Source organism: Dromiciops gliroides, chromosome 2 (assembly GCF_019393635.1).
Source record: "Dromiciops gliroides isolate mDroGli1 chromosome 2, mDroGli1.pri, whole genome shotgun sequence".
Lineage (NCBI taxonomy): Eukaryota > Metazoa > Chordata > Mammalia > Microbiotheria > Microbiotheriidae > Dromiciops > Dromiciops gliroides.
The window spans coordinates 550,338,504-550,357,903 of record NC_057862.1 but is presented as its reverse complement, the minus strand read 5'-3'; the positions used below and the strand labels follow the sequence as shown (position 1 = coordinate 550,357,903).

Here is a 19,400-nt window from a genome sequence, read left to right as displayed (position 1 = left end):
TTTTGGGAAAAGTACAAAAGACCTTGAGAGAAGTTGTAGTCTGTAAGAAGTTCTATGAGTAGAGACCAGTTTCTCTTCCCTCCCCCACCCTTATTTTTCAGTCTAGCATAAATTCTAATCTAAAATCTTATAAACACTCTGGGAGAAAAGCGGTCAGGAGTGTGTATTTATGTGAAACACTGAACATCGCCAATTTTCACCTGAGAACATCGTTGTTGTCATTGTTCAATTGTGTCCAACTCTTTATGATCCCATTTGGAGTTTTCTTGGCAAAGATACTGGAGCGGTTTGCCATTTCCTTCTCTCTCCAGCTCATTTTATAGATGAGGAAACTGATGCAAACAGGGTTAAGTGACTTGCCCAGGGACATACAGCTAGTGTCTGAGGCCAGATTTGAATTCAGGAAGATGTCTTTCTGACTTGAGGTGGCACTCTATCCACTGCACCACGTAGGTGCCTCTAGATACAGACAGACTACTTTGACATTCTTGGTAATTCTGCCTTTAGAAGGTAGTTAGAAATGTCTTCTGCTTATGCCTCCAGTTAGATACCAAAAGTCTAACAGTGGTTTGCAGGGTGGGGAGTGGGATCGAGCTCCCAGCCTTGCCCTAGGAAAGATCCCTCTCTCCTGGGTGACTTTGGAACCTTCATGCTGGGAAGGGTGGGGTGAAAGAATCCAGGAAACAGTACATCAACCACAGGTGCTTATGATCAATACTATCTTTCAGCTACTCTTTTCTTTAACAGAACATTTTAGAAACATAATTAAGTGGAAGTAAGGCCAGAGTCGGGTAGGCCTTACCCTTTCGTCTCCCCAAGCTGGTTTGTTTCTCTCCGGGCTCCTGCTACCTGGGCTAGCGCCCATGGTAACACAGGGTAACAGGAATTCTCGGGTTGTTCCCTTAGATGTTCTCTCCTATGCGAGGGTAGCTCAACCCCATTCTCCCCTCTCCACCCCACCGTCCCATTCTCAAGAATGTAACTACAGATGTCCAGACATCTGAAGACGCAGCTTGGCTTATGCCAGACCTCCTTTCTCTCCTCCGGTTCCTAGTCCCGCCAGTCTAAGGAACCTCAGCGCACGCGGCCCAGGTGTGACGGCTTTGCCCGCCCCGCTTCTCTTTCATTCGCCCGCTGGCTCCCTCCCGCCCTCTATCGAGGCGGATCTGGAGGCTGGGACGCTAGGCTTAGGGCAGAGTCACCTCCTCCTCGGGCCCCGCCCCTCCTTGGCGCGGGGCATAACGGGACATCCAAGATGGCCGCGTCCATTTGAACCTCTCGCCCGAGCCGCTCGCGCGCCCGCCCGCTCGGTCTCCAGTCCTCCCGCATACGAAAGGCATCGCGCCGCCCTCCCGCCCTCCCGCCTTCCCTGCCACCGCCACCGCTTCCTCCGCAGCCCGGGAGGGAGAGGGGGGAGGGCATGAGAAGTTGTAGCGGCCGAGGAGTCACCGCGACGCATCGCTCCGCTTGCCCGATCCCGTCCTCGCCCCGGTCCCCGCGTCTCCGGGGAGCAGCAGGGGCAGCGCCCGACGTTTCCTGGGTCACTCAGGTGGGCGCGCCCCCCAGAAGGTGCCGAGGCCACCCGCCCAGCCTGGGTCCTCACCCGGCACCTTCCCCTCCCTCCCGGTGCCCCGGGGCTCTCCTGCCAGCCTCCTTTCACCGCGACGGCTGCGGCCCCGCCGTTTTTCTTGGCTTCGGGTTGGGGGGCACCGGGTCTCACGGAACAGAGGCTGCTCAGACGGCGGGCTGGCCCCGCTTCGCCCATTGAGGCAGGAAAGGCGTGTGTCGCCCCGTGGAGGAGCTCGGGCCTTGCCTTAAATGGCTTTAAGTTTTGTTGGGGGAGGGGGGGAAGGGGTGTACAGGCTAGGCAGGTGGCCCCCCCCAGTCAGGGCGTGTAGAGGTTCCAGTGGAGAAACTTGCAACGACTGCGCTGCCATCCTGCCCCCCATGACCCCTCCCCTTCTTCAGTAGCGCCCCTCCCCCATAGCTCATGGCTCACTCAGCATCACAGAAATTCCCGAGGAAGATTAAGATAATACATACCAACATACGCAGATACCATCTTTGGCATGAGTATTTTTTCAGTCTTCTTCAAGCACTCTTCAGTCAAACCAACCTGGTTGATATTCACACATAGAGAGAGAGATATGTACGGAGAGATATAAAGACAGATAGAGATGTCATTATCTATCACTTTATATCTCTTTACAGGTTTATTCTCGGTCTTCACAACTCTGAGGTATGTGTTGTTATTATCCCTCTATCAGAGATGGGGAAACTGAGGCAGAAAGAGGTTAGGTGGTTTGCTAGTGTGGTCTCCCAGTCAGACTCCTCTTTTTGAGTCTCAAGCCCAGCACTCTAACCATTGCTCCACCTAGCTGCCACTCAACACACATTTACTACTGTGCTGTTATCTTGGAGCTAGTCTCTCCAGTGCCTCTTTTTCTTTACTAGGTCACTTAGGGTCCTCAACACTTGAACTCAAGTCCAGTACTCTTATCCATGCTTCATGCTGCTTTATTGAATTGTAGTCTTAATGGAAAGCCATGAGAAAGGTGTTTTAATCTTTCCATTTCATTTCTAAATTTTGAAGTTTGAGGGTGTGTGTTAATTTTATTTTTCAAGATTATTTGAAAATTGAGGTAATTTTGAGAACCAGTTCATCAGGTTACAAATTAGATCAAGTACTACTTTGATAACACTTAAAAAAATTCTTTCCTAGAAATTAATAAAAAGTAGAGTCTGTGATTTATGATCTGACTTATAATCACTTTGTGATTTTACCATAGAGAATTCTTGAATTTACAATAATAGCTGAGAACTTTGTAGTGCCTTGAGGTCTACAAAGCACTTTAAAATACATCTCATTTGAACTTGCAATTTTTTTTTTTAACATCAGAGTACTTTTTAGTGGGATTAAAATGTCCAAGTCAAAACCTATTATGTTTCTTTGTATTGCATGGGATTTTCCCCCTTAAATTTTATTAAATATTTCATTTTGAGGGGGAGGATTGTGTAGTACCAAGTTCCAACCCACAGTAGCTTATTGATAATGTCATGAGAATGAGTGTTTTAACTTGGGTGCTGAATAGACTGATGGTTTTGCCCACTTTGTACCTGTCAGTGCAATCACAAAACTTTTATATTCCTGACTCATTTAAATACATTAAAATATAGAAGATAGGTTCGTTTGAAAATGTATCTACCTATCTGTTGCCATTTTCCCCCTCATTGGATCATAAGTTTAGAGCTGGAAGAGATCTAAATCAGGGATTCTTAACCTAGGGTCTGTGAATTTGTTTTTGTTTTTGCTATTTTGTTAACTGTATTTCAATATAAATTAGTTTCCTTAGTAAGGCATCACATTTTATTTTATGCATTTAAAATCATTCTGAGAAGGGGGATTGGGGCAGCTAGGTGGCACAGTGGATAGAGTACTGGCCCTGAAGTTGGGAGGACCTGAGTTCAAATATGATCTTAGACATTTACTAGCTGTGTGACCCTGGGCAAGTCACTTAACCCCAATTGCCTTAAACATCAGGGGCCATTTCCAGTTGTCCTGATATATATCTTGCCACTGGACCCAGACGGGCTCTGGAGGAGAGGGTGAGGCTGGTGACTTTGCACAGCCTTTGCTCACTTAAATCCAATCCACTGCAAGTCATGACATCACTTCCCAATGTCATGGTCCTCTTGGAGAATAAAGGACAAACAGCAACAAGAGAAGGGGGTCCATAGATGTCATCAGGGTGCCAAGGGTGTCTATGACATTAAAAAGAACCCCTGATCTAGTACAAGTTCCTCAAGGACTGAATTAGAAATCAGATTTAAGATGTGTTACCAAATTTTATCAGAATCATTCAACTCCATAACAAGTTATATGATAATAGACTGAGTTAAAACATAAACCTCAGGGAACTCCTGGTGTGGAAATTTCCCCTACTAGTGCAGGAAGGCAATTCAGTACCTCATAAAGTGTTCTGTGAATCTTAAACCCTATATAAATAGGACACAGCCCAGCTTCACTTTCCAGATTTTGCCACTATACTTCAGCTGCCTTTTCTCTCTTTTTTTCTGCAGCTCCCTTTCTCTCCCGTTAGCGAGTTCTTCCTGGAACATGAGGAAGGGCCCAGACCAGCCATCCTTCATTATCTGTAGGCACCATCATGCCTCCTACATGGATACCCTTTTCAAGGGCTTGTTAGCTTTTTAAAAAATGTGTTGACTTTTATATGTCAGAGGCAAGATTTGGATCCCAGTTTTTCTTTACTATGCCATGTTGCCTCTTAGTTTGATAATTTACAGTTATCCCTTCCACATTGCAGGAGTTAGGGGCCCTATGCCCCTGAAATCAGGAAAATCCATAAATTTTTTTGACCCTTTCTAAGAGAGGTCTAAATTATTATGGAATTAAAATATGAAATATGTTGATACAATACTATACATATATTTTATACATTTCTGAATTTCTGAACTTTTTTCTCTGTTTTCTACTGGCCTTCATGTGTGGTCTGTGGCTTCTGCAAAACTTCCCCCAAATTCCCATTTAACTTCTTAAGCCAAACCCATGATATATTAAAACTGCAGTGGAGAAATTCACGATGGGGAAGGGATAGCTATACTTTGAATTGAGAATTTGATATTATCTTCACTTAAAGAATTTTATTTGGTTTTGTCTGTGTAGTACAACGTGTTGCCTAAGGGACAGATGGCCTAAACATTTTTGTTGGTGTTTTTTAAAAAAAAATTGTTATGGCTATAACTGTATTTTATGAAGTAATTGCTATTACTGTGTTTTATAAATTAAATTGCTATTGCTATATTTTATAAATTAAATTGCTCTTGCACCTGTTTTGGCAGTAAGCATTTATTGTTAATTAACATAATATATCAGTAAAGGATTGACTGCGTGGCAGTTACAGACAGGAGCAGGAGAAAAACCCAAGACCCATGTTGTCTCTCAGAGAGACAGCATGTGATCTCAAGAAGAATTCAGAAGACAAAACCTACATTGTCCAGAGAGGAAGAGAAAGAGAGGAGCCAAGACCTGGACCCTGGCATGGCCAAGGGTTTTATCCTCTTTTGATAGAGGCCAGTCATTATACATTGATCAAAGCTAATTGGTTAGCACCCTTCAGTTCCATTGATTGACATGATTTGAGGGTGTTCTACATTAAAATGAACTCTACTGATGACCCTCACTCAAGTTGCCTAAAGCAAAGTCCGTTGTCTAGGTGTGGTCCTTCACTGAGCTAGACAGAAGAGTCTACCTCCATTTCTTTTGTTTTTTGTTCCCTTGGGCTTGTCCCAGACTAGACTTGCTGAAGTTCCTCGAACTGGACTTCTGGAGTTGGGGGGGAGCCTGAAACTGATCTCTGGGTCCCCCCAAGAAATCCATTATTAATGATTATTTTCTCACAATGTGATTATCAAGGAGCTTATGTAGGCTCTTTGGTGATTGTCAAGATCTTATTTGCATTGTACACAGTAAATTCCAAATTATCTGCATGATAAATTTTACATATAGCATTTTGAGTGGCTCCCTACCATTTTTTTCTAAGCTCACTTGGTGTGTATTTATTTGTGGAATGCAATTTAACTTAATATTGGATTCATGTTGCTGGTGTTGAGCAGAAGTCACTCATCTTATGGATATACAGTATCAAAATTTTACTGAATATACTTATGTTTTGAGGGACATAATTTGACTCAGAAACTGTGATGTAAACTATGCTGCAGTGGGCAGTCCTAATAAAAAAATTACGAACGTAAATTTGTTGCAAACAAAATCACTTTCCAAACCTGAATGTAAGTGATTTTAAGATTAGCAGTTGTTTTGAGTTAACTGTGCTTTGGTTCTCTACCCTTTATGCAGGTAGAGAATTGATATAATGGTGTGTCCAAGTGAGACTATATAAAGGTAAATTTTATCAGAAGCTTTTGTGGTCAGTCAATTTCATAGCATTATTTTCTCCATCCTTAGGGAAGGGGGAAAAGGGACAAATACAGCACAACTGAATTATATTTGAATATCAACAGATTATTTGATATTTAATCATTCTGATTAAAACTGTTTAGTTAACTGGAAGCAATAGTTTTTGGTTAATCTTGTGGCAATTCTCAGCAAATCACCAGTCACATTTTTGGTGCAGATAAAGTTAGCTTATGGTCTCATAGTTCTGGTCTTTAAATGAATTCTGCATATCTTGTAAAATTCTAAATCGCAGAGCAAAAATGAGTCTGTGTAGTTGTAGAAGAATACTTCTCTTGAACTTAGAAGATCTGGTTTCAAATTGAGGCTTTGCCACTTAATAATTTGTGCCTATGGGCAAATCAAAGAAAGCTCTGGGCCAGGGATCCTGAGATAGGGGTTCTAGGCTTCACTACCATAGAAAACTCAGTTCTTTGGACCTGGTTTTCCTTCTATATAAAGAATCAATAAGTTACCTTTTAGAAGATTGTGAGAATCAGATGTGTTATACGTATAGATAGATGTAGATAAATTATATATGTATGTATGTGTGTATGTGTAAATATGTGTGTATATGAGTATATGTATATGTGTATATATATGTGTGTGTGCACTTAATTATCTGTGGACACAAGTATTCTGCATAATCTTTGAAGTATTTTTGTTTGTCTTTGACTCTGGAAATTGACTGACATGTCTTCTATTTTAATGCAGAAATAATGTTGATATTTGGAACCCATGTCGAACATCTATGAAGAGAAGGTAACAATGATTGCAGCAGGGGATTTGCAGGAGTTTGTTCCTTTTGGCCGTGATCACTGCAAGCACCACCCTAATGCGCTGAATCTTCAACTTCGGCAGCTGCAGCCTGCATCTGAGCTGTGGTCTTCTGATGGAGCTGCTGGTTTGGTGGGATCCCTTCAGGAGGTTACGATCCATGAAAAACAGAAGGTTCTATTAAATTTCCAGTTATATTTTGGAAAGCTAGAATAATATAATTACCCAAGATAACCTGCATGCAAACTGAGAAATGACATCCAATTTCTAGGATGGAAGTTATTAGATCTGGTGATAGACATTTTATTAAGAAGTTTGAGATTAAAAACCTTCCTTAGATCAAGAGTTCTTAATCAGAGATTTCTGAACTTGTTTTCAGAAAATTGTGATCAACACATTAGTTTCCCTTTGTAATGCTATATTTTGTTTTGTTCATTTAAAAAACATTCTGAGAAGGGATCTGATTTTTCATGAGACTGTCAAAGGGATCCATGACACAAAACAGGACTTAGATTTAGCCTTTTTCTTTTTGTATCCCAGAGGTACAAACATCTCCCTGTTTTGGTTGATTATGAGTATGCTTTTCACTGAGTCATATTCAGTTATCATGCAAGCTCACGGCTGCATACTCATCCAGCAAAAATTTGATCTGGTACCATATAAATAGTACCATACTAATTATTTATGGGGAAATGGAGGAAACATTAGACATGCTCTTTGCTGTCAAAGATCGTAAAATTTATTAAAAGAGATGAGAAAAATGTCAACATCAATGCATATATGTCATTTTTCTGCAGTTTCCCTGTTGTTTCTGGTCTCAGAGATGGGTCTGGGCAGTATTTTTTGCATATTCATATTTTCTATTTAGCAGAGCCATAGATACATGTTACAAAGCTAAGTATTAATAAAATCTTAAGTTCCTGCTCATAAAATTCTACGGTACAGCTAAAATATTAGCTATTATGTCCACAATTTTTGTCTTTTTTTGCTAAGAATTATGTAGTAGTTTATAGTAGTTAGTCTTAAGAATATTTTAATTTTGTTAATTAGTAAATCAAATGGGACAGATTTTTAAGGTAGTATTTGTAAAGAATTTATTGCCATTTTCTAAATCTTTTACTTTTCAGGAAAGCTGGCATTTAAGGAAAGGCATAAGTGATGTTGGAGAAGAGGTAGAATATGATGAAGAATTGTATGTGGCTGGTAATATGGTTATCTGGAGCAAAGGAAGTAAAAGCCAGGCTTCTGCTGTTTATAAAGCTTTCACAGTAGATAGTCCTGTTCTTCAGGTTAGATATTTTTTTAAGTTTTATCACTTGAGTGACAACATATTGCTTAAATCCACTTTCAACAAATTTTATTTTTTATTTTTTATATTAATTTCACAGTAATAATGCAAAACATCGGGCATGATGTTTTATATAGTTTAGAAATTCCAACAACTATTAATTTTAATGTGTACTAAAGCTAAAAGATTATCTGTGTTATTTTATATTATTATGTCTTGTTTACATTTCTTTTTGTGTGTTTGTACCTCTACAAATTACCTTCAAATATTCTGGTCTTATTTACGTTTTTTTTTTCTCTTTTTGATAATTTTTTTTTTAAAGTGAGGCAATTGGGGTTAAGTGACTTGCCCAGGGTCACACAGCTAGTAAGTGTCAAGTGTCTGAGGCCAGATTTGAACTGAGGTACTCCTGATTCCAGGGCCTGTGCTCTATCCGCTGCGCCATCTAGCTGCCCCTTGATAAAATTTTAAAAGGGACTTCCAACATTATAAAAGATAAGCATTGATCTTGGCGTTAAAAAAAAGGTTTAATGTATGATGATCTTTTATCTTTTATTGTGGTCCCTAAAATCTTTTCAGATTGTAATTTGATGACAGGATTCTTGTGATTCTTTTGTTTAGCTCTGCAGATTTCAGGTGGCCTGGATTCACTTCTTATTTCTGCTCACTACTAGCTTTGAGATCTTGAGCACTTCTCTGTGAAGTTTCCTCCTTTGGAACTGAGCTTAACTCAGTAGGTTAGAGGGCAGCTAGGTGGCACCATAGTGCACAGAGTGCCAGGCTTGAGTTCAGATGTGGCCTCAGACAGTTCCTGTGTGATTGTGTTTGCTTCAGTTTCCTCAACTGTAAAAATGAACTGGAGAAGGAAATGGCAAGCCACTCCAGTATCATCTTCTTCCTTTTTTTTTTTTTGTTTGTTTTTGGGTTTTTGTTTTTTTGGTGAGGCAATTGGGGTTAAGTAACTTGCCCAGGGTCACACAGCTTAAGTAAGTGTCAAGTGTCTGAGGTCAAATTTGAACTCAAGTCCTCCTGTCTCCAAGGCCAGTGCTCTATCCACTGCGCCACCTAGCTGCCCCGTCACTCCAGTATCTTTGCCAAGAAAACCCCACATGGGGTCACCAAGAGTTGGACAGGACTGAACAACAACAGTAGATTAGAGTATTGGGCTTAGAATTGAGAGAACTTGAATTCAGTTCTGGCCTCTAATGTTTATTAGCTGTGTGGCTTTGGGCAAGTCATCTGACCTGGATAAGCCTCAATCAACTAGTCATAGGTGGGTTGCTATCTGTATTGGTGGAGAGAGTTCCCACACTAGTAGTCTTTTACACTGATAAAATTGGTTTGCCTTAGTTTTTTGGTTTTTGTATTTGTTTTTTTTCATGGGGCAGTGAGGGTTAAGTGTCTTGCCCAGGGTCACACAGCTAGTAAGTGTCAAGTGCTTTAGGCTGAATTTGAACTCAGGTCCTTCTGAATCCAGGGCCTGTACTTTATCTACCATGACACCTAGCTGCCCCTTGCCTTAGTTTTTTCAATTGTTAAATGGAGATACTAATAGCACCTACCTTGCAGGTTTTTTGTGAGGATCAAATGAGCTAATGTTTATAAAAAGCACTTTGCAGTGACTGGCACAGAGTGGGTGCTGTATAAATGCTTATTCCTTTCTTTCCTCTCTTTCATTAAAACTCTTTTGCAAATATAGTTATGTTTTCTTGTAGCATTCATTTCTACCAAGCCTTACTTTACCTGTTTTTTCCTCACTTTCCAGGCATTTTATACTAGTGATGCTCTATATGTATTTCTTAGATTGATTAATTTATTGGGTGGAAATGTGATTGTAGTGATTTAAAGAGGCCTGGTGAGGAACTTCTTTCTCTATGCAGCTCATCATCTTCTCCAGTGTAAGCATGTAGGCTTTAGATAATTTCCTGGGCACTGGATTTTGTTCACCCAACCAGCCAGAATCAGGGGCCAAATGTTCTCCTCTTTCTCTGGCCCCATGGCAAGCTGTTGATCTACTATGCTATACATTGTATTACTTTTTCTCTTTGTTTTTTAATTGATGTTTTTTTTTCTTGACGGCGCAGTGAGGGTTAAGTGACTTTCCGAGGGTCACACAGCTAGTAAGTGTCAAGTGTCTGAGGCCAGATTTGAACTCAGGTCCTCCTGAATCCAGGGCTGGTGCTTTATCCACTGCTTTACCTAGCTGTCCTCTTTGCTGTTTAAGAAAAAAGGCCAACTCACCTCTTGCCAGAGAGGTGATGAATTTAAAATGAAGAATTAGACATACTTTTTTTGGATGTGGTCAATAATGTAGGAACTCATTTTGCTGAACAGCTCGTATTAATTATAAGGCTTTTTTTTTTCTTTTTTAAAAAATTGTTCCCTGGGGCTGACAGGGGGAAAGGGATAAATTAATTATTTTTGAGAAGAAAAGAAGGCAGCACTTTTCATTAAGTATTGCTCTGAGTACAATGTCTTTGGGTGCCAAAGAGGTATATAAGGATATTTAAGTATACTTATTGTGATTTCTAGGACCTTAATTAGGGTACAAAACACATAGATTGTAAGATAAAGAATTGTTTTGGGGATAAAAAATAGATAATAAAATTTCATTTCAAATGATTGTACAGGAGAGATTTTTTTTTTTAATTTTGCAAATGAATGTCTTGATGGCTTCTGTTGGGAAGGAAAAAAAATTTCCTAAATACTGGTTTCTTTTTTTTACTAAACATGGTTGTTTTGGTTTTAGGCACTGTGGTCTGACTTCATAATATCACAGGATAAATCTGAAAAAGAGGACGGTAAGTTTCCTTATTTTGAACTTTATTTTATCGTGGGCTATGTTCTGTCATTGATGTAATTATTTCTATAAATTCTCTTCTACCCAAGTCAGTTTGTCATATTTCACTTAAAACACAACTGTTCATAGATTGAAAAGGATCTGGTTATGGAGACTAAAGTATAGAAGAAGTTTATAAATAACCTTTATGTTTTCTTTAATTTCAGGTAGCAGTGAAGTAGAAAAATGCATATGCATATTACAAAGTTCTTGCATAAATGTGCATAGCATGGAGGGGAAAGATTATATAGCTTCCTTACCTTTTCAGGTAAATTTGTTTAAAGCTTTCGTCTTGTGTATATTTTCAGTTTGTGGATAATCTTGTGGTAAATTATTTCATACTAACAGTCAGCAGTTAACAGTAAATACTGATCTTGTGAGAATTATGTTATTTTAAACAAAATTACTAAATGATAATTATATTCCATTTACTTAAGGTTTGTTCATCCTTTCTGAGGAAAAAAATTAGTATAGTGAATGTATAAATATTAAATCATAGTTATACTTTACGCCATTTTGGTTAAAGTTCAATGAATTGTTGATTTTAGTCAGTAATTACAGATTAATTAATTAACATTCTCAAATGTATAATATTTGTCAGTTTAGATCATGTTAATAAGTCTTGATTATATTAAGGTGAATTATACATCTATGAAATAGTTTCTTTATCCTGTGTCTCCTTTTGTGCTCTGTTAGATAGTATTCTTTTCCGATACCTCATGTTTTTCTGAAAGCCTGGTAATAGTGTCCTATTTTGAGTCTTGGTTTTAGTCATGAGATTTTGAGAGTACAAATACCATGTCATCCTTAGGGTAGCTAAATGTAAAATTTTATAGAAATGTTGTAGTTCTTTTGTTTTGTCCTTATCGAGTAGGGAAAAAAACTCTAATATACTGTCAGAACTCCAAAATTATTTTGTTAATGTAATGCATTAACTCTTTTCTTTCCTTCTTCCCCTCCCGACTTGTAGGTAGCAAATGTTTGGCCCACCAAATACGGTTTATTGTTTGAACGAAGCAGTTCTGCACATGAAGTACCTCCAAGTCCACCTAGGTATTCATTGAAGAATTTCAGCTTGAGATTTTTTATTTAACTGTTGTAAAACAAAGTGTCTTAACAAGCAAATGTTTGGGGGATACCATTCACAGATATTATGCATTTATTAACCATTCCTTTTATTTGGCACTTAATCGCTTACTGCTTTGTGTTATTATTTAACTGTGTATTGTCTTTTCTCCCTAATTACATTGTAAACACCTTGAGAACAAGGATATAGAACACCTAGTAAAATACTATGCACGTAGTAGGTGCTTAGTAGGTTGCCCTTTTTTGGGGAGACTAGGTCTTCCTATTTTACCTAAGCTAAAAGTGTAGTAGGCACTAATGGGCCCAACACCAAAACTTATCAGCACAGAAACTTTATCCTTCTCTATTTACTAACCTGGGGCAGTTTACCCCTCCTTAGGCATTCTGGTAGCTCTTTACTCCTTGAGACTGACTATATTGGTGCCAGACTTAGTAGAGACACCTGATTGGCTTTAGCCCTACTGTAGTTCAGAACTCATGAGCTCAGGTGACCCACCATCCTTAGTCTCCTTAGCCTCAGAGACCACAGGCATGTACCTTCACACTTAGCTCAGCAATTATTTTTTGATTAATATTGCATTTTTGAGCTTTTGTGAAAGAGATAAAAAAGTAGTTGAAAGTTCACTTTAAACTGTAAAACCCTAAAGACTTCTCATTTAGCTAAATTATATGTGTGTGCACATGCATGCTTCCTTCCTTCTCAAAAGATACATTTTATACTTGTTAATATTTTGATTAGTACAGAGAAGTTGCTCACAGAAATTATTTTTTTTCTTTTCAGTTTTAGTGGAAGCAATTTCGGTAAGGGATTTCAGTAGAATAAAGGATCTTTTCCCCATTTATTCCTTCTGAATTGTGACTAGTGCTCACTGGGCCACTTTCAATTCATCTCAATAAAGATTAAGTACTGGCTATCTATAATGCAGTCAGCAAGGTAGGATAGATAGAAGGCCAGCCTAGGAGTAGGGAAAATAGACTCAATTACTGCTTTTGCTGTGACTTTGATTGTACAGGCAATTCTCTAAGCCTTTAAGTTGTAGGCATTGAAGGGAATAATAAGCATTCCCTCACTGATGAAATCACAGATCTGAACATCCCCTAAAATATGCTCCTGAGACTATGAAAATCAGAATGGCGGGGGGGGGGGGGGCTGTGATAGTAGACTGGAAAAAAGTTTTAGTAACTAGGGTTGAAGTACTAGAATAAGTAAAGGATAATTGGGTTTTGTAACCATATTCTCCTGCACCCCCCCCCCCCCAGGCAGTGAGGGTTAAGTAACTTGCCCAGGGTCACACAGCTGGTGTCAGGTGTCTGAGGTTGGATTTGAACTCAGGTCTTCCTCAGTCCAGGGCCAGTGCTCTATCCACTGCACCACCTACCTGACCACATATTCTTTTTTTGTTTGTTTGTTTTTTAAGTGAGGCAATTGGGGTTAAGTGACTTGCCCAGGGTCACACAGCTAGTAAGTATAAGTGTCTGAGGCCAGATTTGAACTCAGGTACTCCTGATTCCAGGGCCGGTGCTCTATCCACTGAACCACCTAGCTGCCCCTACATATTCTTTTTTTAAAAAATAAATTTTTATTGGTTGTTTTCACATCACATGTATTTCCCCTTGTGATCCTTTACCCATTAGTTTACTCCCTTAAAACAAAGAATTGTATAGGAGAAAAATCAGTAAAACTGATCAATACGTTTCTTTTTTTTTTTAAATTATAAAAGTATTTTATTATTTTCCAGTTACACGTAGAGATAGTTTTCAACATTTGTTTTTATAAGATTTCTAATTTCAAATTTTTCTCCCTCCCTCCTTCCCTCCTTGATCAATAAGTTTCTTAAAAATCTGACATATGTAGTGTTTCACATCCATGTAGTTCTTCCCCACCTCTGCACAGAGTGGGGTAAAATTGTTTTCTCATATCTCTCTTTGAGGCCAGTTTTTTTTTTTTTTTTGTTTTAGTGAGGCATTTGGGGTTAAGTGACTTGCCCAGGGTCACACAGCTAGTAAGTGTTAAGTGTCTGAGGCCGGATTTGAACTCAGGTACTCCTGACTCCAGGGCCAGTGCTCTATCCACTGTGCCACCTAGCTGCCCCTGAGGCCAGTCTTAATCTTTATAATTTTGCAACAATCATTTTCTTTTTAAAAAATGTTTTTATTGATATTTTTTGTTTTTTAAAATACTGTGGTTTTCCTCAGTATTCCTCCTTTTTCCCTTTCCAGAGAGCTGTCTCATATAACAAATAGAACTTTTTAAATACAAAAAAGAAGCAAAGATCAGCACAGTCAGTCAGTACATTGAAAGAATTTGAAAATATGTGCAAAGAGCAGCGTCTGTGGACTTCTTATCTCTGTGAAGGGCTTGATTGGGACCATCCTCTCATAATTTTTTCTTTGGAGCCATGCCCGTTTGCAATTTTGCAAAATTCACTTTTGATTTTTTTTTTCTTTGAGTGTGTAATTGTTCTTTCTAGTTACACAGTTGTAGTCTTTGTATGTATTGTTTTTTGGCTCTGCTTATTTCACTCTGCCTCACTTCATCTAGATCTTTCCATACTTCTCAGTATTCATTGTATTCATCATTACTTACAGCATAGTAATTTTCCATTGTGTTCATGGGCCACAGTTTGTTTAGCTATTTCCCAGTTGATGGGCATTTACTTGGTTTTCTGATTCCTTGCCATCATAAAAAAATACCGCTATAAATATTTTGGCATATATAGCAATTTTCTTCATGGCAGTAGCTGCCTTGGGGTATAAGTCCAGTAATGGAATCTCTAGGTGAGAAGGCGTGGACATTTTAGTCACTTAATTTGCATAATTCCAAATTACTTTCTAAAAGATTGAACCATTTTATAGCCCTGCCAGCAGTGCTTTAGTATGCCTGTCTTCCCACACCCCTTCCAACATTGATTATAGCTAGTTTGCTGTGTATGAGGTAAAACCTCAGGGTTAGTTTGACTTGAATTTCTCTTATTGTGAGTCATTTGGAGCATTATCTCATGGGGTAGTTAATATACAATTATTCTTTTGAGAACTGTTTGTTCATATCTGTTGGGGAATTTGAGCCTTATAATTCTGGTTGATCTTAAAATTTAGAGCTGTCCTTTACAAAGGAAAAGTAAGTGCATGTACTGTCTGATAATATATTTGTTTTAGTGCTCATTTTATTTAGTTTTTCTCACTTTTTTTTTGTTAGAGAACCTTTACCCACTATGTTCAGCATGCTGCATCCACTGGATGAAATTACCCCCCTTGTTTGTAAATCTGGAGGTAAGTGGATTTTGTATCTTGAGTTAAGATGGCTCATTAAAACTACAGTAATGTAAATTAAAACTTGTTTTTAAACATATTAAAATAATCATTCTTAGGTGATACAGTATTGGACATAGATTTAAACACTTCAAAACATTTGTAATATTTTAGTGTTCTTGCTCTACCCTGGTGAAGATTATAGTTCCTCCAGACTTTAATAGAAGATTTCACAGTCAAATCTGGGAAATAACCTGAAAATAACTATATACATACAAACTAGCACTAAAAAGAACTGGAAATTCTTCTTGCAGAAGGTGGGATTTTATCTGGAACCTGATAGAAGCCAGGAGATAGAGATGAGAACAGAGAGAATTTCAGGCATGGGGAATAGTCAGCAGAAAAATATATAGTCAAGAAAAGGAATGTCATATGTGAGGAACAGCTAGGAGCCCATTGTCACTGGTCTGTAGAGTAATCCTATGTATTTTTTTTAATGCATTTAAAAACATTATTCTGAGAAGGGTTCCATGGACTTCCTGGCACATAGTAGGCACTTGATAAATGTTTATTGATTGATTCACTGACTGTCAAAGGGGATCCATGATAGAAAGATTTAAGAACTCTGAAGCTGGACCATAGTATACATGGAGCAAAGTAATGTGTTTAATAAGGTAGGAAAGGTAGTTTGGAACCAGATTTTGACAAGCTTTCAATGCTAGAGTGGTTTGTATTAGATAAAGGAATGACATGGTCTGACTTACTTCGTGAAGATCACTTTGATGGGAGGGAGACCAACTTGGAGTCTATTGAGAGGTGAGCTGGGCCTGAACTTGGGTGGTAGAGATGTCAGTAGAGACAAGGAAAAGACTGTGAAAGAGGTTAAGAATAACAAGGCTTGGCAGTCAATTTGTTATGTGGAAAGAGTGAAAATAAGAAGCTGAGGATGACCCTGAGATGGTGAACTTGAATAACTGAAAGAATAAAGGTGCCATTAACAGAAAGAGAGAGATTTGGAAAAGGGTGGATTTTTGGGATAGATGATATGTTCAGTTTGAGATCTGCTGAGTTTCAGATACTTCATAAGGATTTTTCCAATTCTGAGATTCTGTGAAAGTAAAAGTATTAAAAGCAAAAGATATGTATGCATTAGAATTTTAGAATTTTAAAATTTTCTATTGTATATTCCTTGCCCAAGGTGTCTGTATATTTTATGTGTTTTTAATGGTTTTAAGATCTTGATTTTTAAGATAGGGCTCCCAAATCTTTTAGTTAAGTATCTGATTGGTGATTTTTAGTTGAACCTTTATTTTCATTATTACTGTTCCTTTTCTCATAGGTCTTTTTGGAACATCAAGGGTACAGTATGTTGCAGATAGTGCGATGAAAATTGTTTTCCTCAACGCTGACCCTTCTGTTGTAATGACATATGATGCTGTTCAGGGTTTACATTCTCTCTGGATTCTGCGCAGAGTGAAACCTGAGGTAAGGAAACAAGCAAGTCAATGTATTTTAAATTCAGGCTGTGAGTAATCCTTGCCCCCTGCTTATATTACAGGGATGTGAGAAATATTTTTTCCTGAGATATGCTCCATAGCTGTGAGTTATAGAGATAATAGTAGCTGATATATAGTACTTTAAGTTTGATCCTTACAACACTATGAGGTAGCATTATTATTATCATCCTTATTTTATAGATGAGAGAACTGAAGCTGTGAGAGGTTGTGACTTGCCTGTGATGTCACAGTTAGTAAGTGTCAGAGGTAGGATTCAAATCTGAGTCTTTTAGATTTCAAGTCTATCTGTGAATTCACTGTCACAGGTTGCCTCCCAGTATTGAAAGAGTGGTCTGGGAGGCAGAAGATGATGGGTTCAAGTTTTATTTCTGGTAAGCCAGAAAAATGGGATAGTCATAATTGTACTACTTATCTGAGAGATTTATTGAGGGCAAAGCACCTTGCAAAATATAAATTATTTGTCTATGAAGTCTATTAGTAATAAATGTATATAAAAGAGAAATACTAAAAAATCTATCTATTCTTATTACAGAGAAATTGGTATTTCAATATAATTTATTTCTTTTCTTTTTCCTTTTCAAATTAAGGAACAGAATGTGGTTTTAAAATTCTCAGAACAAGGGGGTACCCCACAGCATGTGGCTACCAGTAGCTCCCTTACTGCGCATCTCAGAAGTCTCTCCAAAGGAGATTCCCCTGGGGCTTCACCTTTCCAGAATTACTCTTCCATCCACAGTCAGAGTCGGTCAACATCCTCACCCAGTTTACATTCTCGTTCACCTTCTATTTCCAACATGGCAGCTCTTAGGTAAGTACTAATGGCAGTTGTGGTAAATAACTTTCACATTCCAGAGAAAATATACATTGTAATAGTAGAAACTTTTCTTCAAGTTATTGCACAATTTCAAAATCATACTACAGTGGAATATAAGTAGGTAGCTTATCTTTTATTTTCATATACTTCCCAAATCTACTCTGTCATTTTATTATAAAGTCTTTCTTCAAACTGCTTATTTTTTCTCCCCAATAGCCTTACTTGTACTACTAGGGGCAGTATGCTGATGACTTTGACTTATTTTAAAAAATGTAGCTACTATTTTAATAATTTTTCACTATTTGACATATTTTAAAATTTTCTGTTTTTGTTCCTTTTTTATTTTTATTGGCAAATGTGTTATTTAAAAATATGGTGACTGCATGATCATAGTTGAGACCAGGGTAAGTTATTTGATTATAAAATTAGCTAGCCAACTAAATAAAAGTAGAAAAATAAAACAATTCTCCCCTTTCCCTCAAGCAGTAGGTGAATGCTTTGTTGTATATTTAAGTTGGTTCAGGAGAGCATTAGCACGGTATTTCTAACACATTATTCTAAGAATGCTTTAGTACTAGAAGATGTTACTATATGTGTCTTTAAACTCTGTGTTGATAATCCATTATCGCTGCTGATAACTGTATTTGGTTTTGCAGTCGTTCTCATTCTCCTGCCTTAGGAGTACACTCATTCTCAGGGGTGCAGAGATTCAACTTTTCAAGCCATAACCAATCTCCAAAGAGGCAGAGTGTTTCTCATTCTCCAAACAGTACTTCTAATGACTCCTTTCTTGCACCAGAAGTGGAGCCGATTGTTCCAGAACTTTGTATTGACCACTTATGGACGGAAGCAATGACCAATACTAGGTATGTAGTTTACATTTTCAATCATTTCAGGAGAAAACATTGATGTTTGAAACACTGTTGTTTCATTGCCTTGAGAGTAGTTTCCTGTTAAACGTTAATGACATATTCGTACATACATACATGAATAGGCTGGGTTGAGGGATAAGCCAAATAACCTCTCCTCACTCAGACTGTTGTAGAAAAACCACAATGAGATCATAAGTCTTTTTATTGTATTTGTGTTCACTACCATAACATGGCAGAGAGGACTGCCAGGATGGGAGATTTTTTTTCCTTTGGGAGAAAATAGGTTGGTCAGATCTCATGGGGTCATAGTATTTAGAGCTTGAAAGATGAAGGAAGGTTGGAAGATCGTGTCTTTTATTTGTCACATCTCCTAAGTTTTATTTCTGTGGTGTTTAAGTCTTAATTTAAATGAAACTAAATGTCAATTACAGTGTTTCTGAAATATCTTTGATATAAGAATAGTGTACCACGTAGGAGGCACTCTTCATTCTTACTTGATATTTGCCTTTGTTTTGTGTCCATATATGCTTGACACCAAGTAAAAAGCCTCTTTGGTTTTTAATGTGTGTGGCATGGTCATTTATTACAAGTCAGTGCTGATTCCAGTTTAACATCCTGGTGTACTGATTAGGGATTGGATGAGTGAGAGAGAGAGTGTCCTCTAATAGGCAAGGGACAGCAACAGAGCACCATACCGAAAAGTATTTCCTTCCTACATCCCCCAAATTGGAGATTGATTTAGGTTAAGTAGATTTTCTTTGGGCAGGAAATAACCCTTGAGATGATAGCACCTTAGTTATTGAGGCATGCATACGTTAATATTATTTTAGTTAGACAAATGGCATCTAATTGATAATGGCCTTTAGCTTCCTTAATTGTGGAATTTGGGAAATGGAGGAAAGGGTAATTTTATATTCTGAGACAGAGCAAATGTAGACCAGGGTACATTATACGTTTTGTACATTTTGGGCCTTGGAGAGCATGAGA

General features: G+C 38.2%; 1 protein-coding gene across 7 annotated transcripts in view; it reads left to right on the top strand.

Annotated features, from left to right (window-relative positions):
• Positions 1–1,266: 1,266 nt before the first annotated feature.
• Positions 1,267–19,400, top strand: part of ANAPC1 (anaphase promoting complex subunit 1) — a 148,340-nt gene continuing 130,206 nt past the window's right edge. For 2 of the 7 annotated variants that reach the window (XM_043987946.1, XM_043987940.1), the window contains exons 1-13: positions 1,267–1,549; positions 2,212–2,239; positions 4,081–4,154; positions 5,876–5,920; positions 6,686–6,922; positions 7,876–8,037; positions 10,786–10,837; positions 11,043–11,143; positions 11,846–11,928; positions 15,158–15,231; positions 16,550–16,695; positions 17,315–17,535; positions 18,198–18,407. In XM_043987946.1, coding sequence (XP_043843881.1) covers positions 6,710–6,922; positions 7,876–8,037; positions 10,786–10,837; positions 11,043–11,143; positions 11,846–11,928; positions 15,158–15,231; positions 16,550–16,695; positions 17,315–17,535; positions 18,198–18,407 — 1,262 coding nt within the window. In that variant the 5' untranslated portion in view covers positions 1,267–1,549; positions 2,212–2,239; positions 4,081–4,154; positions 5,876–5,920; positions 6,686–6,709. The remainder of the gene's footprint in view (positions 1,550–2,211; positions 2,240–4,080; positions 4,155–5,875; positions 5,921–6,685; positions 6,923–7,875; positions 8,038–10,785; positions 10,838–11,042; positions 11,144–11,845; positions 11,929–15,157; positions 15,232–16,549; positions 16,696–17,314; positions 17,536–18,197; positions 18,408–19,400) is intronic. The other 5 variants (XM_043987942.1, XM_043987944.1, XM_043987941.1 and 2 more) reach the window with 5 other exon arrangements.